The 23,319-nt window shown below is 38.4% G+C and overlaps 1 protein-coding gene across 1 annotated transcript in view; it reads right to left on the bottom strand.

The window, feature by feature from the left end:
• Positions 1-1,766: 1,766 nt before the first annotated feature.
• The window catches only part of INPP4B (inositol polyphosphate-4-phosphatase type II B), a 433,157-nt gene continuing 411,604 nt past the window's right edge, over positions 1,767-23,319 (bottom strand). Inside the window, exon 24 of the mRNA XM_008060793.1 lies at positions 1,767-1,953. Within this exon, the coding sequence (XP_008058984.1) occupies positions 1,821-1,953 (133 nt within the window). The 3' untranslated portion in view covers positions 1,767-1,820. The remainder of the gene's footprint in view (positions 1,954-23,319) is intronic.

Raw genomic sequence — 23,319 nt, 5'->3', positions numbered from 1 at the left:
CCAGTGGGATAATGAAAATAGCCACAAATCCTACCATGTTCAAATAAAATTGAACAATTTGAAGATTACATTTAATCACCTAAATAAAGGATGAAGCAAAATAGAGAACACCAAGGTAATTTTATCATTGAATAAATTCTGAGTACATAGCACATTTTCTGAGGACAAAGGCTGTAAATAGTTTGGTAACTGCCTGAGGTATAATGCTTACAGGTTATGAGCTAAGATAATAAACTGATAATTCTAGTGTGAAAAGCCCCACAAGGTTATATAAAGTTGTGGTAATTGAAAAACTCCACATGGGGCTAGAACTCTGTTTAGAATCCTTATTTCAACAGGAATATTGAGCAAGGAGCTACACATTAGCTATGAAGAACTTCAAAATACCATCCATTGGTAATAACTAAGAAAGGTCTTAATGAGTCTCTGGCATTTTCAAAGGAGGCTTATGCGCTGGATAGCTTGTACTTCTGATGAGAAAGGAAAAAGACTAAATTTTTACAATTTGGAGAAAATAGGTTTCATTTGTTCAGACTTTTATCCTGTAAACTTCAATTCCATTGATAAATTCTAACTTTTTTTTTTTTTAACTAACGAGCATTCCCTGTAATCTCTATGTGTATTTAGCATAACAATTTGGAGAGGAGACAGAGGCACAAGGTAAGAAAGTAAAAAGAGGTTTTAATTGTAATTCTGCAATTATCTAGCTGGGTGATTGGGGGTGGTTGGCCTTAACGTATCCATTTTTGAATAGTGGTTATATAAGATGATCTCCAAAGAAACTTCTAATTTGGATTTTGGAACACTTATGGATGTTGTCAAAGACATTGTCAAAAAAAAGAAAGAAATTAAAGGTAACAGAAAATAATTGTTTTGTTATCCTTAGTGATACTACATATGTTTTAAAGACTTATTCACATATACTAACCTATGCCATACTATGTACTTACATCACAATGACTCCTAGACAATGTCTCAGAGAGATTTCACTTTCACTGACATTCATGAACTTCACAACATAAAGTTAAGGCTGGTGGGGATTCTCATTTTGGGCATCAACAGGCTGTTCATCTTTGATTTCTTTGCAACTTCACTTTCTTGCAGTATTTTTCTTCTTATCCTGTTAAGCTTTCTATATTGCCACTTTCACAGCTGGGTCACACAAACCAAGGGAGAGTTGTGAAAAGGTCCCATGGTTTTGAAATATGTTTACTGCCTTACTAACCTTGTTCACATACCTGTTCAGAAGTAGTCACATATTGACAAAGGTCTTTACAAACCCATATACAAACTGCTTTAGCATTCCAGATCCTAAGTTAAGTCTACCAGGTTTTGCTATGCTATAAATGATTTTTAAATCCCACAAATGGATCTTCAGGTTATCTGTGTTCTCGTAGGCTGTGAAGTAGGATCACAGAAAGTCTCTCTTTTCTCCCTCTTCTCTCTCCATCATGCATGGTTAGTAGCACTCTCTGAATCACCTCTAGTTCTGTTGAAACAATCTATGTTTTCTCAGAATGTCTTTCATTTAAATATTCCGTAAATGAAATTTACACGTTCTGAACCAATCTCAATCAGTTAGGGTCAACACAGAGAAGTTTAGAACTTGAAATGGCAATACTGTCTGTAAGATATTTTACAAATGAATTTCTTTCAGAGTAATATGCTGATAACAAATTCAAGTAACTCCTAGATTTGGGCAAACATGTGTGATCACCTCCCCCCACAAATTCATGACAATAAAAAAATAGAAAAGACCAAGATGGAGATTATTCGACTGAAACGCATTTGTGTTCCTGTTTATTGACATGCTGGAAAACTTAGGTGTCAGCTTTTCCATAAGTCCCCTCTGGAGGTCTGTAGTACTTGGGGAAAGCCATCAGCTGTAGCATGTTGAAAGCATACTTTCTGCATTTGATATTCTTCAGTACATTCTCTATGCGGCATCCTTCTCTGGTGAAAGGGGAAAAAGTACAACTTCATGAAACACAGAATAAATAAATATGCTTTATTTGTTCAATGCAGAGTTGCAGCAACAGTCCAAGTAAAAATAACAAAGATTCAACTCTACATTTTTTTTTTCCACAAGTGATGATACATCTTACAAAATTAAATCCTAGGCCAGGCCCAATACCATTACTGCCCTCAGAAAGAGATGATTAAAGTCTCTTTACTCTTAACAGACATTTAAGGTTTAATAAACTCTTTAAATATAATCTTCTCCACAATACAGCTCCACTTTAGTTTCATAAATATATCTGCCTTTTTATAGCTTTTCCACAAATTAATTTCTTAGTCTCTTTAAAACACATTAAAATCTATATGTAGCCCTAAGGATGCAGGTTCTAGGAATAAGGCATTTAATTTATTAAGTCTGGCCCTATAGATTTTTAAAGGAAAGTTTCATCTCTATTTTACTTCATTTAGCTGTGCAACGAAGAGAGAAAATGGCTTTCCGAACAGCCTGGTCCAAGTCTCAGCTTTATAAAGAAGAGTGCTTGTCCACGGACAGTACAAAAGTCACAAGTGCTGGAAATGGTGCATCAAGACACAAACAAGACCTTGTTAAAAAGAATAGAAAAGTACTCTGAAAGCCAAATCAACCCAAACAATAGTTACAAACAGGTAAATTTAATTACAAAACACAAATAGCCATTCTCTCGTAAAGTTACTCAACAGAGAAGGGTTAATTGCAGCAAAGAAATAAAAGAACTAACAGGTTAAACAAACAAATAAACAGAAGTTTCTATCAGCAGATGGCAACTATGATATTAGCACAGTGGAAATAAAGTCTGCAACCTCCCACATCTCTAGGACATCTCAGGGTGTCAGCATATTGTGCAAATTCAGTCTTAATTTCTTTAATAAGTTTAATAGGAAGAGGAATCGGAGGTTCAGAACTTCAAGCTTTCAGGATTCTGTTCTTTGTCTTAGTCCAAAGACAATAATTTAAAAATTCTTCTTGAGCTAGTTAACAGTGGGAAACATTTTTCTATGAACAAAAGAGCAAAATAATTTACTTAATGCATAGTACTTTTTTGTGTTTTTTAGATTTCAGGAAAAAAACAAACAAAAACACAATCCAAACATTTTGTTTTTTTAAATTCTGTGAATCTGAAAATGTAGAAATATTACAGCATTGTCCCCATAATTTGAAGTCCATTGTCATTTGTAGAAAAAAAAAAGAAATACAACAGAAAACTTATTGGTATTTGGCTAATAGTAACGCAAGACTTAAAATAAGCCACACAACTAGCAGGTGAGAGCTGACAAGCAGCAAGGCGACAGGATAGAAGTGTCGAGAAGTTGGCTTGTTATCAGTTAGACAGCCTGTTTCAGGATCATCGGATTCATTCAGTGCTCCCTGTGTTTGTCTGCTGTTAAACGGGTGGGGAGTTAGGGAAGAAAAGAAAATAGTACAGTGTTCACACAGTAAAGGAATTCAACTTTAAATATTTTGAAATACAATGCATTATGTTAAACAATACAGTTGTTTCAGTTGAAGTTTTTATGCCAAATAGCCCCGAAGGCATCTTGTGTATTGCTTCCTTACTGATACATTGAAAAAGGTATCAAAAGAGGAGATTCCTTTTGCTTTTTTGTGCGAGAAGACAACATTGTGATGACGTTCATGAGGGTTGAAACTATAGGGACCAAATGAGCATAGTGGAACCAATAAACAAGACTGCATGAATAAAAGTAAAATATGAATCAATTCATGAACATAATGTGATAACTGCATCTTTGGAAAATGAAATGAGAAACACAGGATGTAATGAAGGAATCGGATGTGTCTGGCACATTTAAACACACCCTCTGCTGGTACTGTACCTATACGATGTATTTAAACTTATAAAAATGATGTATTGAAATGGTTTGATCTTTAAAATGAAAGAAACATCTGACATGCCATCCTTGTCAGCCATAATATTAGTTTAACAAAACTCAACTCAGCACCCTTTTTGTAGTTTAACTCATAAATTATACTGTGTCCTGCTCATCTTACTTAGATAGGACCACATCTATCTCTTATGGACACTTGATCTGCAAAGAAACCCCTAATTACAGAATGATATTTCCGAAAATAAAAGATTTCGTTTCTAGATTGTGTATCTTCTGTGTAAGTAACAAAAGGGGGGGTGGGACTTTTATAATTCTATTTTAAAAACAGCTCCAGTTATGGCAAATATACTATACTGATATTAATTAAAATAAGATTATTTTCTGTGCTGTAGTTCGTAAGTATTCAGAGTATTCAGAATTTCAGTCCCATTCAGTGTGAGGCATTGTTTAATTCGCTCTTCCACTTTTTGGCAGAAAACTGTTGCCCAGTCCTATGAATAGTGCCAAGTAAAGAAAGCATTTAAAGAAATTCCCCAGAGGTTGCAGCACTTTTCAGTCTCTGAACATTTCCTATACAGAAATTCATTACCAGGTGTTAACCACATCAGCGGCTGCATTTGAACAAACAGTAGTTGTGATGCTTTCAAACAATAATCTGAATGAGTGCTGTGAGCTGGTGTTTCCTTGTCGCTTAGTAGGACCTAGGGACTATGTAATCAGTAATGGTAGAAGATTGTCTGAAAAACAAATGGTTTATTGGGCAAAAAGGGGTTTATTTTGGACTTGCATATCTTCTATTCTTAGTTGTACGAGGAACTTGGTTACTAGGCGGAAAATGTGCAGTATTTGAAGGTGCTGAGACTTTTGAATGTGACTAAATAATGCCTCCTTGCCTTATGGTGCTTCTTCTATTGGTTCAAGATCCCTAAATTGCTAATCCCAGAGAAATAGTTTAGCTGTGTTCAACCAACATTTTTTAGTATCTACCATGAGACTGTTGCTGCTGTCAGCGCTGGGAACCCAGAGGTGGATGTATCAGAGAAAGACTTCTGCCTTCATGAGGTCTACATTAGAACTGGAGAAGAGGGGGTACAGAAAAAATGAGAATAACATCCGGCAAAAGCTCAATGGAGAAAAATTAAAGCAAAATAGGAGAGAGAGAGAGAGAGAGAGAGAGAGAGAGAGAGAGAGAGTGTGTGTGTGTGTGTGTGTGTGTGTGTGTGTGTGTGTGTGTGTGTATTTAAAATAGGATGGTTAGAGAAGCTTTCATAAGGTAGCACTTGATCACATACTGAAGATGGAAAGAGAAGGAGTAATGTGGATGCTTCAGTTAATTTTTCCATCATGCTAGTGCATTACCCAGCAGCCCCTAATATAATGGGACTGGCAAATTTAGACTGGAGGACAGAAGAGCATTGGTTGAATGCTGGGAGGGCTTTGTTCTGCTTGGTTGGGTCTCAATGTGGGAAAGCCCAGGCTACCAGGGGCAGTCAGGAAGGAAATGCCTTGATCATGGATGACAGACCAAACTGAAGGAGCTAATCCACAGTCAGGGACTCCACTGTCATCAAAGAATCCAAAGAGAGAAAAGGGCTACATGGATCCGAAGAGGGGTACATGGATCTTAGATGTGGTTCTCAGATGTGGGGCTGAGGACAAAAGTGTGTAAGCTTAATACTACCAATACTATCTCATTCTTTTAAATTTATATTTTTTGCCGGGTCCGGTGGCTCAGCCTGTAATCCCGTGCTTTGGGAGGCTGAGGTGAGTGAATTGCCTGAGTCCGTGGGTTCGAGACCCGCCTGGGCAACTTGGTGAGACCTCATCTCTACAATAATCACAAAAACTAGCCGGGCGTGGTAGCGCGTGCCTGTAGTTCCAGGTCCTTGGAAGGCTGAGGTGGAAGGATCACCGGAGCCCAGCAGGTCGAGGCTGCGGTGGCTGGGAGCGGCCACTGCACTCTAGTCTGGGCGACAGAGTGAGACTCCAACTCAAAAAAAAAAAATTATATTTTTCATATATTTCAAAATTATAGTATATTAACAGCATAGCATTCGCAGGAGCAACTGTGATACAGTAGATCAGAGCACAGATTCTGGGGTCAGATCACCTGTTTCAGGCTCGGCTCTTTTCCTTACAGCCTTGGGCAAATCATCAACAGGCCATGTCTCAATTTCCATATCTGAAAAGTAGTAACAATAATACCTACATCGTAGAACAGCTCTAAAGTAACATATAACAGTCAATACTTATAAGGTTCTTAGAAAAGAGAATGCATATAGCAAGTATTCAATAACAGTTATTGTTATAACATTTGTATGTCAGGGTTTGTTCTATGTATTGTAGTGTACCTAGAACCTGCTTAACTAATAGTACTTTTAAAATTTTTTTTTCTAAAAAACTCTCCAGTTTACCTTTAATGTATGATCACACACACACACACATACACACGCATCACCAGGCCATTGGGAGCAACCAAAAAAAAAATGCCTAAGATAAGTACTTTGGCAGAAAGGCACACTTATTCTCATGGCAGGGGGAGAATTCTAGATAATTGCTCATCTCAGGGCCATCATCAGGATCTCCAAAAAGACTTTGTAGCAAATATTTGCTACCTGGCCAAATCGGCATAAAGAGAAAAGTCAAATTTCACACAAGAGATCATTAGACAGATCTGGCTTTCCCAGCAGGTGCAGATCTGTGTGTACAAGTCAGGTAAGCCCCCCTCCATGGGGTCAGACATGACCTCTGGGCCATAGGTCAGTGGTCATTTCCAGCAGCAGAGGTTTGAGGGTAGAGCAGGTTTAGAGTGAGCTGCCCCAGACCATGATGTGAGAACATCAGCCAGCGTGGGAGAAAAGCAGCAAGCCAAGGCTGGATTGGGGTCCATCCATGTGGGTCTGTAAATCTCCTTCGGGGATCATTCATGACAAAAGGAGACTGAGGATCATTTATTGTCTTACTCAGCTTTCTCAGCGTCACTTTCACACATGATTTTCCTTCCAGGTCTGATAGAGTTTCAAGAAAGACCATTCCTTTAGTTTTCTTTCTTTTCTTTTTCTTTTTTCTTTTTGCAATTTCCTAAGCTCTCTGTTATATTTTCATTGAGTACTGATATACTCTACTAATCAAGTCAATAAACCAAAATTTAAAAGAATAAAATCATCACATTTGTTTACTGTACAGTTCGTAGTCAACATTGAGCCCCAAATGTCAATAGTGCTGAGCTTGAACAGAAACCATGCTTTAGCAAAGGATGCTCTTTCATATCTCTCTCTATCAATCATCTATCTACCTACCTATCATAATCATCATCTCTCTCTCTATCCCTCCATCTATCCATTCATTCATCCACCCACCCCCATTCATCCATCCACCCATCCATCCATCCATTTACTGATCTCTATCATCTATCTCTATCCATCCGTATATTTATTCACTCATCCATCCATTCATTGATCAATCTCTATCCTCTCTCTTTCTCTATCTATCTATCTATCTATCTATCTATCTATCTATCATCTATCTATCACAGTGGTTTACAATCCAATGTCTATTTCTCTGGAATCTATTTCTTTGGAACCTTTTATAACTAGATAAAGTTACTAGTGTACCAATAACCTTTTTAATTAGGAGGGACATATAATCACCTAAGGCTGTGAGCCACTGACATAGTCCACTGGTGCTCAAAAGAGGGTGTGCTGGGAGTGGCTGGAGGAGTGGAGGGCCAGTGCAGCAGCTTGATTTTACTGATATTATTTGTTTAGGCCTCTATGGAGGCATTTGTCTGTGCACCACCTAAATCACGTTTGAGTAAACAATAGTCATAATTATTTCAAACAGACCACATAGCAATCTTAATGATCCCAAATCAACTGTGTTGTGTTCTGGTTAAGAACGGTTGAAAATAATGGTTCTATCTCATGCTTGAGAAATTCTGGGAATAAGGAGAAGACACATTTCAAAGAAGTTCATTCCACCTGCATTCAGCAGTGGAGGGTGTTCTATCACAGCATACATGTTGCGGGGAGGGGAATATAGGGGAGGGACTGGGATGAAGAGCCCAGTCTTGGTTTTTCAGAATGTACAAAGTAAAGGGAGATACTCTGAAGTTTTGCTTGTCTTCTTTCTAACCCCAACTTCACACCTACTAGCTTTGTAAACTTGAGCAAATACTCAACCTTTTCCCATTACGACACCACACACACACAGTAACAATAGGATTGTTGAAAGGATGAAATGAGATAATGCACAAAACTCCTTAGCATGGTAGCAGGCGTAAAATGAGGCTTAGATCAATGTTAGCTATTGCAGTTAATATTATCACTATTATTATTCTAATGTTGCCTGCTGATCTGTCCAGACTTAAGGTGAAGGCTATCTGTAGCAAATCTTAACAACTTTACTGAAACCTTGCTTCCTCTTCAATGTTTCCTGTTAGAAAGGAAGTGTAGAATCATCTCTCTATCTATCTATTCATCTATCACAGAATAAATATTGCATGCTGATTAAAAATGTAGGTTAAAATATTAATACAATAGTAGAGAAATATTCTCTTTCTCATTGGGGCCACCCTATCAATACTCCTCTTTGCTGGGGAGTAGAGCACTCATAAAGCTGAGAAGTAAGCTTAAAGTGTCTTATACTAACTGTCCTTACTCCACATACAGGAAAATAATTCATGGCTTTTTTCCCCCTACAATTTCCAGAACCTATTTAAAATTTTCTAGTCTGCATGTTGTATAAGCCTTCCAAGTGAAAAATCTAAATGAAAAGGTTTTTGTTGTGGAGGGGCAGTTTTATAATTGAATTGCTTTGTTGTTTATTAACTTTCATCCTTTCATCCCTGGAGATTAGAATAATACATTAAAAATACCTTACACATAAGCATTCTATTATTCAGCTAGAATTTAAAGTAATGTGGCCAGCTGGGTGTGGTGGCTCAAGCCTGTAATCCCAGCATTTTGGGAGGCCAAGGTAGGAGGATCACTTGAACCTAGGAGTTAGAGACCAGCCTGTGCAACACAGCAAGACCTTGATTCTACAAACAAAGCAAACAAACAAACTAGCAAGGCTTGGTGTCACGCACCTATAGTCCCAGCTACTCAGGTGGCTAAGACAGAAGGATCATCTGAACCAAGGAAGTTGAGGGTGAAGTGAGTCGTGATCATGCCACTGCACTCCAGCCCGGGTGACAAGTGAGACCCTAACTCAAAACAAACAAACAAACAAATAAAGCGATGTGGCCTAGGAGGCTACCATAGAACTTAAAGCCTGAGGCAGGAAGCAGGACTGCTTCCTGCTAAGAATAGTACAAATGGTCATTTCTTCATGCCCACTGAATAACTTTTAAGCACTATGCAAGTGCAAAATGCAAAGGATATGTTAAGTAATAATATTACTCACTTCCTCACTAGGAGATTATGACAAATAATTAGTGGCTTGCAAAGTATCCTGACATTCCAATGTCATCAGTTTTAGCCATCACTGACTGGTAGATCATCCGTGGAAGCAAATCACAACATTGTCTCCACTGAAAATGTGACAGGATCAGACATTTAAGGGCAGTTACTGAATCTGCCGGATAGAAAATGATCTTTCCTTCAAAGATCTGTCAACTCAATCACTTAAAATAGAAACCACTAAAAAGAAATGTCTCACTTTTAAACACATCACTGCTACATGAGAAGACACTTCTTTAAATAAAACCCAATGTGCATGACTTGATGATATTTGCTTATTTCACCTTCTTTTCTGTCAGTTACTGTGCTGCATCCTAGATCACAAGTCACCCATGACAGATATCTGCTCCAATCAATCAGAACTCCAAAAATAAAAGTTGGAGTCTTTCTATCTTCTCTTGCTGGGTCATTTTTCATTAATAGTTTTGCTGTTTGATATCTTATTCCTTTAGCTATAGTTCTTCAAGCTTCCCAAAGGAAAATTATCAATTAAAACTGAACTGAAAAAATTTTTTTCTGACCACCAAGCTGATATTGCCCCATGCTAAAATGAGACCATTTCACGTTTAATGACATGATTCAAGTTTGAGGCTATGGTCAAACCATCTTGCAATTATGAACCAAGATTCTAGAGCCATATTTTAAATCTTAAAGAGCTTTGTTTGACTTGAAATTCATTAGATCAATCAATATTAATAGAGCACCATGTTTCAGGCCTGGATTTGAACCTGATAGTTCTGTGTTAAAAAAAAAAAAAAAAAAAATTTATATATATATATATATATATCTGCATCAATAAGAGCTTTGATAGTGGTATAAGTAATCACAGCATCATAGATTCTCAGATGTAAAAGTAACCTTAAAAAATTTTTCAAATTCGACTGGGCACAGTGGCTCATGCCTTTAATCACCGCATTTTGGGAGGCCAAGGAAGGAGGATCACTGGAGCCCAGAAGTTCAAAACCAGCCTGGGAATTATAGCAAGACCTTGTCTCTACAAAAGACATCAAAAAATTAGCTGGGTGTGGTGGCACGTGTCTGTAGTCCCAGCTATGGTAGCTTAAGGCAGGAGGACCACCTGAGTCCAGGAGGTCGAGGTTGTGGTAAGCCATGATCATGTCCCTGCACTCTACTCTGAGAGACAGAATGAGATTATGATTCAAAAAACAAAAAACAAAAACAAAAACCAACTTCAACTTGAATGTACACATTTTATAGATGAAGGTAAATTGAAAAGTCTCTTACATGCTTCTACAGCAACAAGTAACAAGTAAACCATCCCGAGAATACAATTTCCCTGAATGCAGTTTGTTTTTATCATAGTCTGATAGGATAAATGAATTTTTTAAGTTTAGTCAACATTTATGAAATTAGACTCAAAACTCTTAGATGACAAATTACCAAAACCTTTCAAATATTCTTTTTATAATTGGAATATTAAAAGTAGATTTCTAGCATCTTTCAAAAAGATATGAGAAATGCAATTATTTAAATGTAGAGGCAATTTAAGGAAATAATATCAAGGATGAGGTAAATCCTATTGGCCTGAAGTAAGAGTAACCCATGAGGCCACAGGATCATCAGCCAACTTCAACTTGAATGTACACATTTTATAAATGAAGGTAAATTGAAAAGTCTCTTACATACTTCTACAGCAACAAGTAACAAGTAAACCATCCTGGGAATACAATTTCCCTGAATGCAGGGAATTTGTATTCTTTCTAACTGAATTTCAGAATCTTCAGAATATATTATGTCAACCACAGGAAGGATCTCTAAATGAAGAAATTACTCAGAAGAAATAAAACAATGTCACTGCTCTAATTCACTTTGAACAAAGACTGTTTTTAATGATTATGGACAAGTCTGCTGCAAAAGTAAGAATGATCCTGGACAGCATTAAGCAAAATGCCCACTTAGAGGAGGGGTAAGTTGTATACAAAGAGCACTGCATGCATTTCTGGACATCGCATTCTCAAGAGAGGGTTGCCGTAAACTAGAAGATACCAGAGCACGGTAACCAGGATGATGACTGTGGGGTTAGAGAACCCGGCATATCAGAGAAGACTTAAAGACACTGAAAATGAGAAGAATTCATTGGCTTGGAGAAGAATTTGTGATTAAGTGGTTGTTGGTTTCAAATAGTCACATGCTGTGTAACGTTAAGGCCTGGGCTATCTTAGAAAGCAATAGAAGTGTGTGAAGTAGAGAGGCCGCCTGGGTATCATGTCCTATCAAGTGATATGACTTTTTAAAAGATACTATTTTATTTATTTATTACAAATAGTCAGATTTGTCAGCATTGCTATATCTTTGGGCTCAAAAGAGTTTCAAAACTTGATCAAGTAGCAGATGAGGGCTTTTACCCCTGTCTATCTAAAGAAAAAAACACATCCTTCTTACTTGGTGATAGAGATCTCCTAAGCACAGGTGTCCTGTTATCTCTCAGAAGCAGGTGGATGTGGTTTCCTGCCAATTGTAAGATAGATTCAATGACCTCTGAAATTACTTTCATTTCTACTTTAGTGTGAATTTTTGACTCTATATAAACATAACAGCAGTACTTCAGAAATGCACATTTTTCCTACTAATAGAAGAGTAAACTTTCCAGTAAGAAATAGTTGGGATTGGGTGCAAATTCAAATAACGCAGAATATGTTGCAATTGTATTTGGAATCTAAAGATGTTCTTGCTCATTCTAATCTATTTTCACATTCAATGTTAAAAATTAAAACAAAAAAAAGATGTATTTAACAATAATAATTTAATTTCTTCCTGCTGTCACCTTTTGCACTCATTGTCTAATTCCAACATTAGCCGGGCTCGATGGCTCAGCCTGTAATCCCGCACCTTGGGAGGCTGAGGTGAGTGAATTGCCTGAGCCCGTGGGTTCAAGAACCACCTGGGCAACTTGGTGAGATCTCATCTCTACAATACATCAAAAAATAGCCGGGCGTGGTAGCGCGCATCTGTAGTTCCAGCTACTTGGAAGGCTGAGGTGGAAGGATCGCCGGAGCCTAGCAGGTCGAGGCTGCGGTGGCCAGGAGCGGCCACTGCACTCCAGTCTGGGCGACAGTGTGAGACTCCAACTCAAAAAACAAAAAAATAAAAAATAAATAAAAATTTAAAAAACAAAAATAATTCCAACATTATAGTTTTATAAAGTTCCTAGAAAATGAGTCTATTTTCTCATCAAGAGAAGCAAGCCTTCAAGTAGTAACACTTTCAGATGGTGTCTAAACATTACTTTGAAGAGAAAGAAAGTACAGATGGCCAGAATTACAACTCAAGAACATTTAGGAAAGTGGCCTGGTATAAAATTTTTTAAAGTGTTAAATTAAAAAAAAAAAGACACACCAGAAAGAAATATCATAAATGATTAAAGGACTGAGGGGAAAAGAAAAAAAAACCTTATGATGAAGTATTTAAGGTTAGTTTTGTCTGGATAAAAGCAAGATAATATGCAATATGATAGCTTATATTTAAATATATGTAAGATATGTGGCAAAATAATTTTTGATATATCAACCTATGTTTTGCTCTCTTTTTTTCTTCTTCCCCTTGTATTTTAGGCTATAGTTTATAAAGCATGTGCCAAAATAATTTTTAGCAGCACTGAAAGTAAGAGCTGCCTGGACTAAATAAATCTGTCTTTCTTTTAAGACAGAAAATGTGAGATGTTCGATGGTGGGGTGGGTGATAGTGAGTAAAATGGTATTTGAGAGGAGAGTGAGTGAGAGAGAGAGAGAGAGAAAAGAAAAGAAGAGAGAAGGAGAGGTGGAGGTCAAGAAGAAGAGGGAGAAAGGAGGAGAGAGACAGAAATGTATGGAGGGAGCCTGGCCCTTGGTCACTGGTCAGCTTCCCCAGGGACTCCTTTGTGTTGAGGCTGGCTTGGATGCAGTGAAGTGAAGGGGCTTGAAGGTACCATGATGAATAGGAAATGGGCGCATCAGTATATTATGATTAATGCAGACAAGTCTCAAGGATTTAGTACAAGTAAGAACTGTGGCAGGAAGAAAGTTCTAAATAATAGAGATCAACTTTCCACTAGCCTGGATAAAAGGAGCTGAAATGTGTGATGAAGTTTATGCAAGAAAAAAAAGTATAAAAAGAAACAAAACAAAAATGCATTGCATCTTACATATCTTAGTGGACAGATATGTAGGATATTTTTACAGATAAATAAATACATAGATATATACCTATAACTCATTTTTTAATTCCCAAATATTGAAATTATGGGGGGTTTTTTTGGTACAGAAACTCCAGCAAGATGACTTAGTTTTATTGTTTTATAGTTTTAATTGATCGAAAATAACAGTCAGATAGGAGAGTAGTCATGTTCTGTGTGTTTGTTGCTAAAGTGTTTAAAAATTTAAACAACCACATCTCAAGTTTGTCATACTCTTAAAGTTCAAGATAACTTTAATTCTCCAGTTAAGAGGCGAGCATGGCATGGTGGCTCACAACTGTAATCTCAGCACTTTGGGAGGCTGAGGCTGGAGGATTGTTTGAGTCCAGACACTTGAGACCAGCTAGGATAATATAGCGAGACCTTGTCTCTACAAGAAAAAAACAAAAAATTAGCCATATATGGCGGTGTGCTCCTGGAGTCCCAGCTACTAGGAAGGTTGAGATGGAAGAATCACCTGAGCCCAGGAAGTCAAGGCTGCAGTGAGCCGTGATCATGCCACTGCACCCCAGCTAGGATGATAAAGTGAGACCCTGACTCAAAGAGAGAGAGAGAGAGAGTATATTATCATGTAAAAACACTTCAGAAAGCTTCTGATTCCATTCTTGATAAACACTAGTCAGAGAACGAGGAGGTATATTCATAACCACACCAGGCTTCCCTTTTGGAGGAGGAGGTCTCACTTGGGGCTACTCTAAAGTTTCCAAATAAAAACAAAAGTCTCAATGTGGTTTTGATCTGCATTTCTCTGATGATTAGTAAGAATGGCCATCATTAATAAAACAAACAACAACAGATGCTGACGAGGATGCAGAGAAAAGGGAACGCTTCTACACTGCTGTTGGGATTGCAAACTAGTTCAGTCTCGATAAAAAAAAAAAAAAAAAAAAACAGTGTGGCGATCCCTGAAAGTACTACAAATTGACCTTTCATACTACCCAACAATCTCCCTTCTGGGAATATGCCTAGAGGTACAAAAGTCATTCTACAAAAAAGATACCTGCACAGACATGTTTATTGCAGAACTATTCACAATAGCACAAACATGAACCAACCATGCTGACCATCAAAACTGGATTGAACAAAAAAAAAAAACAATGTGGTACACATACATAATGGAATATTACGCAGTCATAAAAAAGGACAAACATATAGAATTGCAGCAACTTGGATTTAGAGTCTATAATGTTCAGTGATCTATCACAGAAACAAAGAACAGAGTACCACATGTTCTCACTCATAAGTGGACACTGAACATTTGCCATAATACTATAAGAAAGAGATTGGCAGTAGTGGGATACCGCCAGGGTAGGCGTGGGGAACAACATCAATAAGGGTATCTGATCTCAAACCAAGCAAAGTGGGGACCAAAGGGAGGCCCAAACTTTACCTGGACAATGTCCACTTGTATACCTAACCCTGAATTGTACCCCACATCTTTAAAATAAAATATACTAAAAAATAAAAACATAAGTCCATATATCCCATTGGATTATGGCCTATGTTATTCTGAAAGTAGCCTGGGAAATGTAGCAGGAATCAATAACAACAAATAAATATCAGGTCATATGTAACATTAAAAAGAAATCAGCCGGGCTTAGTGGCTCAGCCTGTAATCCCGCGCCTTTGGGAGGCTGAGGTGAGTGGATTGCCTGAACCCGCGGGTTTGAGACCCGCCTGGGCAACTTGGCAAGACCTCATCTCTGCAATAAATCAAAAATTAGCCAGGCGTGGTAGCGCGAGCCTGTAGTTCCAGCTACTTGGAAGACTGAGGCGGAAGGATCGCCGGAGCCCAGCAGGTCGAGGCCGTGGTGGCCGGGAGCGGCCACTGCACTCCAGTCTGGGCGACAGAGTGAGACTCCAACTCAAAAAAAAAAAAAATCAGTTCAGCTCCTTAGTATCTAATTCCATTAGGTATCACTTTCTTCCCTTTAAAATGCGAGTGTTAACATCTATCCCATAGGATTATTGTGAGAATTATGTGAAGGCACATCACATAATCTGAATGGTAAAAATAAGTAAATAAAATTTAAAAATTCCCTTGGTTTTCCTTCTTTTGATAAATCCCAGTTATCATGCAGACACTGAGTACCTTGACCAGACATGCAGCAGCTCACTTCTGGCTCTTTCTTCCCTCTCTCTGTAATATTGAAGTGTCCCAGAATTTAGGACAGCACGCTTCATTTTTACATGTGCTTTCTCTAGTTCAAACAGCTTCATGACTCATGTCACTGTATGCTGATGGATCTTAAAATGTATCTCTCTCAACCACATCTCTGCATTACAGACACATCTATTGCATCGCCACTTAGCTGTGTAAGGTAGCAAGGCTAAAGCATAACTTGAGTTCCACTTCCTTTGCTGCCACCTCAGATCAGCTCTTCCCTTTCTTCCCATCACAGGAAATGACACTCACCCACTCTCAGACATCCATGTTAAATACCTCAGTCCGCCCTGGAGCTTCTGTATTCTCTGCACTCCATATTCATCCATCAACAAGTCAGACTACTTGGCACCATCTCCACTGCCACAGCCAGACTGTCATCTACCGTCACCTTGTTCTCTTACTGTTGGAAGCTATTTTCTTGTCTTTACCATGCTTGTCCCTCTAGTAAGTTTCACTAATCTATCCATTTAGAAACAGGCAAAACAGCCAATGCATTCTGCTAGTGGCATTATACAAATATTTCCTGAGGAGCTTTTATGGAATGAAAATTCAGCTGTATCTCAGCTACCCACAGGGAGCCAAGCTTGTCAAAATAGCAGCGGTGCTTATCCAACTGCAGGGAAGTGGAAATATTTTCAACTGCTCAGCACCAAGAGACTGAAGTTCTTGAATCTCAAGGAGGATGTTTATTTACATCCTTTTGCTGTACAATCTCTTGGGTTTCCCAAGTTTTTCAACCACCTTCTACTACTGCCTGTTCTTTAATATTACAGTCTGTGAAATGAATTCTATCAACCTCTCTTGGTGACAGAATCCTGCTTCTGGCCTTCCTTATTGCATCTAAAAGGATGATATCAAGTATGAACTACCTCAACATCAAACACCATCACTCCCAATGTTGCATATTCTCAAATGCTCACCTTGACCCACTCTTTGAATTGGACTCTCCAAAAGAGTCAATTTAGAATTTTGAGACCCTAGAACTGTTAGAGTATTCATCATTTTTCCTAAGGGCATTGTATCTCCCTTGTTCCCCTACCTTTCTTCTTTTCCCATTTCTATTGCCTAACCTTTCCCTTTAATCCCACAGCACCAGGCAAACAGCATGAGTCTATAATTTGTATTATCAACCACTGGAAGTGAAGGCTGATGCAACTTCTAGGGAGTAATAATAAGATACATTCAAGTATCTTAAAGCTTAGAATTTGAATATAACAAGTAGATGGCTAAAACCAACAGCAGCAGTTACATGACTATAAGAAAGGAAGCATATAAAATATAGAAACCCCAGAGAGTAACAAGTCCCAAGGTGTAACTCAGAGTGCTTTGCATACATCATCAATTTCCACTATAAGGATTTAAAGATCAGGGAAGGATCCTTACAGAATTAGAATTTTGTGATGCATGGTGAGGGCTAAATAGCATTTCAATGACTAGAAGTTGAGTGGGGTTAAGGGAAGGGGTGTGTAAATAACCTGGAAAGACATGGAAACAAAAGGATGGTAGACATATTTAGGAATGACTCACAATCGGCTTTGGTTATAATAATGAGGCCACAAAGAAACCAATGAAAAAAGGAAAATTAAATGCTAGATTATTTTCTTTTTTGTGGCTTATTTATTTTATACATTTTCTAAAGTAAACATTCTGTAATAAGAAATTCAACTTTCTGGTTTTTAAAATGAGATGGGAATATGTTGGAAATGTTTATAGTTGATGACAAAAACTCAGATATTATTCTCTAGATGGAGAAAGAGCAAACACTGAGGACCCATGAGCAGTAAAGTGGTGTGATAAGTTGTGTGCTGTAGGACAGCACCTGGCAGCAATAAGCAGGGTGGTTTGAACCAGTATGGGGATGAAATAAATTAGAGACATGAAGACCAATTAGGAGACTATTACAATAGTAAAGACAAGAAATGGTGGGGGTTTAAACAGAGAATGAAGGGGAAGGTGAGAAAGTTACAGATTCTAAAACAGAAGTAACTAAAAATAGAGTATAAATCTATCTATTTTAAGATTTTAGATAGGGTAAGATTGGGAAGAAAAAAATAAACTACTTTCATGTATTGGGGAAAATGTATTATATTTAAACACGCTACGTTTGATGCATGACTTTAGATAGACATTTATAATAAAAACATAGACTTGGACAGGAACTATACCATAGTTCTATACCATGAATTTGGAAGCTTCATGCAAAAAAGTGGGCTAATCGGATGAAATCACCCATGCAGAGAGTATATGAATGAATAAAGACAAGGGCTGGGGATGAAACCTCTGGGGATGCTTGCAGCTGTAAGGCTAGATAAGGAGGAGGCAGGAAGAGACAGGGACAGAAAACAGACACAGATTCAAAGAAAGAGGATGTGGCTCTCCCACTGTAAGTATGGGTCAAATGCTGCAGCTGGAGCAAAGAGGTTACAAAGGTCACTGGGCTCAATGATCATTAGTCTGGTAGCCTTTGACTTTCAGTAGAATTTTAGGAAGAGGAACTAGGTTACAAGGAGCTGACAAATGAGGTTAAGGAATGGGAGGAATAAGAATACCCTGATTCATCTGGACATGAAACTGAAAAGAACAGTGTTAAAGAAGAGGGGGAGGAGGAGAATGCAGGAAAGTAATCGAATTTGAAAATTCATCTCTTTCCACTTTGTGACAATCAGAAATGTTTGCAATGCATTCTCAAAGTGGTTTAGTAAGAAACCAAAACCACGATTGAATTTCTGAGCACTTAAACATTAATGTCAAAATAAATTAGAACATCTACACCACTAATAACATGTTTGAAACAGCATCTTTGCACATAATTTTAAATATTAGGTAGGCCTCGAGAGTGTACGTGCATATATATACATATCTCCTGACCTGATTCTTTCTTCTTATGGTTGTTTGTCTCAAGATTTTCCAATGACCCTATAAGGGGGGACCAAAAAAGTGAAATTTATTTATTAAAAAATTGTGAGGCCAGGCACGGTGGCTTGAGCCTATAATCCCAGCACTTTGGGAAGCCGAGGCAGTTCGAGACTGGTCTGGGCAACATGGTGAAACCTCGTCTCTACAATGATTCAAAAAATTTGCTGGGCATGGTAGCTCGTGCCTGTGGTTCTGGCTACTTGGAAGGCTGAAGCGGAAGGATCGCCTGAGCCCAGCAGATCGAGGCTGCAGTGGCCGTGAGCATGCTACTGCACTCCAGCCTGGGCAGCAGAGTGAGGCTCCAACTAAAAAAAAAAACAACAAACAAACGTGTATTTATTCCTACATACCTACATATTTAAACTTCTGTCACCTTCAAAGTACTCTCCATTTGAGGCAATACACCTATAAAGATGTTTCCCATTGCTACAACAGTTTTTAAACTCATCAATTTGGGTGTCTTTCAGTGCTTCTGTCGTTTTTTGTTTCACCTCTTCCACACTGCCAAAACATTTCCCTTTGAGGACTTTTTTCATCCAAGGAAACAAACAAACAAACAAAACCTCTTGAGGTGAGATCAGGTGAATAGGGAGGGTAGGGCACGAGGGTTGTGACATTTGCCAAAACTGCCGAACACTCAGCGTGGTGTGAGCAGGTGCACTCATAAATCACCCATCATGAGATGGGCAAATGCGTTGAAAGAATCTCCCCCAAAAAATTCACCGAAGTGAAGCACAGCTTCTCATAATAATGCTAGCTGGTACACTGATGCTGATGGCTTCCTAGAACACTTACCTAGTGGGGGAAGCATGTACTACAAGGGGCCTACCCTCCAAAAAGTCATTCCAGTTTTTTTTGGAGGGGTCCCCCCTTTGTATAAACACAACATGACTAATTAGAAGCACTTCATCAACACAAATGACTATTGAAATGACTATGCTAGAAAAAAATGCACTGTTGTACTGTCCTTTTAATTTCTAATAACTACTAATGATCTTTAATCATCTGGCACTAGATTTTGTACTCAACATACTATTTCTGATTATAGTCATTGTGAAAGCCTTACAATTGGCTTCCCAGAACTTCAATATCTACTCAGAGTTAATAAATCTGTCCCTCTATTTCACAGATGACTATTTCCTCTTGGTTTTCTGTTTAATACTAAGCACTTTTCCTTCTTTCAAAAAACTGGTACTCTTTCACTATAAGTTACAGTCACTTGACCATGGATCTTGACTAATCTCTTTCCATTTTTGACCTGTACCTCTCAGCCCTTCTAAGAATGCAGAATATAACTCTGGGCAATAATACTTCTCAAAATATCTATGACTAAATAAGTTGAGGAAAGGTTGGGTTTGAAAACTCAAACAGGAGTAATATCTGCATTGTGCTAAGCTTTATGGATGCAAAAGTAAAGGAGATAAATTTCCTAATTTTACGGAACCTATATTCTAGTCAAAGAGGCAGGCAGTAAACAAGCAAATATAAGAATCATTTTAGGCAATAAGAGAAGACCTGAGGAAAAATAAGTCGGGGTAAAGAGCTTGAGAGTGGTGAAGGCTGAGGGCTGTTTTAGATGAATCCATCAGGGAAAGCCATTCTGATGAGGTGATCTAGGAGAGGAGCATTTCCAAAACTAACTTCACCCTACAACATTGTTTTTGTTAATTAATGACCGATTTCCTGTAAATTTTGAGAAGACCTATCTACTATAATCCCCTAGCTTTCTAAATCTGGGTTCCAGTAATAATTATTTTAATAATAAGAACAAGTATGATTTACAGCATCTTAAATGTATAAGCTAAGGAATAAGCTTGACAAGATGAGCTGAATGCCACTTTAGTTTTAGAAACAATATTTGTTGAACACAATATTTGTTGATGTTTTAGACCCTCATTAAAATTACAATCAACTACAACGAAAGACAGGGATGAGAGAATCTGCCAAGTGCTAGTCCAGCAGAAAGAGATTGGCTTGACCTTGGATTTATAGGAATCTTCGTGGGCTCTAGAACCCAAGTTGGTGCTTAAAAGAGGCAAGGAGGTAGTAGAGGTGAATGATGGGTGTAGTAAACTCAGTTGAAGGAAAGGACAGCATGAGCAACGGCATTGAAAATAAAAAATTAAAAACATATGCAGGGACTTGTAAATAGTCCAAACTGAGTCCAGGTTGTAGGGAAAAGAAAGAGGAAAGGGTGATCACGAAGGAAAAACTGATTGATCTTCAAGTGACAGAGGCTCCTCAATTCCAGGCAATTTTAACATTACTCTGTAAGTAGTGGAGACAGACATGATCATTGTTAAACTTTAGGAAAAAACTCCGTGGGGAAATGTGGAAAGTAGATTGGAAGAAGCCAGAGAAAAAAGAACAGTTAAGTGACTACTGCAGTGGTCCAGGTAAAAAGTCATAATAATCTGACAGAAATGAACAAGAGACCATATATGAAAGTTGGGGTGAATCAATAACTTAAAGAACTCATCTTTTATAAGGATTATAGACAGAGGTAACAATTTTAAACTTGAAGACTATCCCTTTTTGTAACTACAGTGAAACAGATAATCAGAATGAGTCTAACAGAGCCATCATTTTTGACACTTTCAACAATTCTCTGCAATAATTCTTGAAATGGCTGTTTGCCAAGACAGCTATCAGGAAGAGTACAAAATATTACTCAGAGGCAATAGTGGTAATTGCTTAGAGTTAACTTTTTTGATAAAAACAAAGAGCATTTCAGTAGTTTTATTCTAGTAGAGCTAAGAGAATTCTAAGGGCACCACAGTTTCTTGCTCTGTCCATTTGGTTTGTGCTTTATTGCACATCAGTCAGAAATCTCATTCTGTATCGACTGTTCTGTTCGCTTAAATAAAACAGAAAGATGTTGAGCATAGCAAAGGGGTATTTTTTTCCCAACTTTTCTCTTTTGTTTAGGCTCCTTCAAAATTGCTTACAGCTGTTCTTCAATTCAGATTGTTGGAGTTAGAAGGGACCCTTAGAGAGCACCTGACCCAACCCTTTCATTTTTCAGATGAGAAACCTGAGGCCTCCTGAGAAGGACCAAGATCTCATTAGTAGTCCATGGGGTATAGAGTTGGGATTGTGTGCAGAACAAGTAGATTAATGATACTTTCCAGCTCCCACACAGGGTAGCAGAAGCAGAATTTCTCCTTTTCTGCCCTGTCTCTAACACAGGAAGGAGCTGCTTTCTAATTTTTCAGGTTTTATACATTGTGAGGTCATTCCTGTGCAGAAATGCTCCCAAAGAATGGGAGGGAACAGAGCTAGCAATTGCTCATATATGCCACAAGAGCTCTCTGTTCCTTAGCAATGCCCATGGTGCTTTCTTTCCTTTTCCTAGATAATTGTGATATGACATTAGCCTTTCTGAACCTGCCATCATGGCTGCTGTTGCACCAACCTATAAACCACTAAGAATTCTGGTATATAAAAGTACCCACACATATGACCTTACAGAATACCTAAGATTGTTCAATGTACCAAGAATAATTAGGGCGAAAACGGTAGCATTCTCTGTAAAGGAAATAAGTGTTTTGAATCTAAAGATGTATTCATGTGGGCTTAGGTTCAAGGTGACCCGAGACAGTTCATGCCTATTGCCCCAGCGGAATTTACATGAAGAGATGAAGGAAGGGCATCTAGGGAAAAGGCACAGCAATTGTTTTTGTTTTTGTTTTTTAGTCAGAGTCTCATTCTGTCACCCAGGCTGGAGTGCAGTGGCACACTCACGGTCACCCCAGCGTCGACCTACTAGGCTCTGGCAACCCTTCTGCCTCCCAGCCTTCCAAGTAACTGGAACTACAGGTGCTAGCTACCATGCCTAACTAATTTTTTAATATATATTGTAGAGACTAGATCTCAGCAAGTTGCCCAGACTGGTCTCGAACCCCTGGGCTCAGGCAATCCTCTTGCCTCGGCTTCCCGAAGTGCTGGGATTACAGGCTTGAAGGCAGAGCATTATAATGAAAAAAGAGAAAAAAAGACAGAGGCAAGGATTTGTGGTATCTGTTATGTTTGTGTGTGTTACATGTTTGCTGTGTGAGTTGTGGGGGGCAGGTATTTATATGAAAGGTGAGGCAGGTATTCATGAAGAGACGAGTGGAAGGAGATGTGAAGAGCGGGTGCTCTGACAAAGTGATGAGGAAGTAAGGTCAGTGACCAGCAGAGGCTGAAGGAGCTTGAGAGCCAGATAGAGAAAACCCACTGCAAGATCATATGATTCTGCATGGTATACTTAGATTTAAAATGTCAGTTTGAAAATGCTACTCAGGGTAGATCGAAGTAGAGTCTGGAAGCAGAAAAGCCAATGAGAAGAATATTGAAATAATCAAGGTTGTGAGGCATATAAAATAGGACCAGGGTGGAAGGGAGAATTAGTCAGTCAACAGACATGTTGAGGGGAAGAAATGGCAGAATTTTGACCAATGGACAAATAATTAAGACTTATATCATTGAGTACTATCACACTGGCTCCAACTTTTAGATGCTATCATCACTGATGGTGAAAGAAGATGAGAAGCTGACTGAACTCACTTACAAAGCTTTGGAGCCAAAGACCAGCAAACTGAAAGTATGGTTTCTGGGAAGATTTTTAAAGAGGTTTTCAAAAAAGTAATTAAAGAATCCTGTTATCAGCCAGGCTCGATGGCTCAGCCTGTAATCCCGCGCCTTTGGGAGGCTGAGGTGAGTGGATTGCCTGAGCCCGCGGGTTCGAGACCCGCCTG

This window comes from Carlito syrichta, unplaced genomic scaffold, assembly GCF_000164805.1.
Source record: "Carlito syrichta isolate Samal-C Ts95f unplaced genomic scaffold, Tarsius_syrichta-2.0.1 Scaffold304734, whole genome shotgun sequence".
Taxonomy (NCBI): Eukaryota; Metazoa; Chordata; class Mammalia; order Primates; family Tarsiidae; genus Carlito; species Carlito syrichta.
This window is presented reverse-complemented; position numbering and strand designations above follow the sequence as displayed.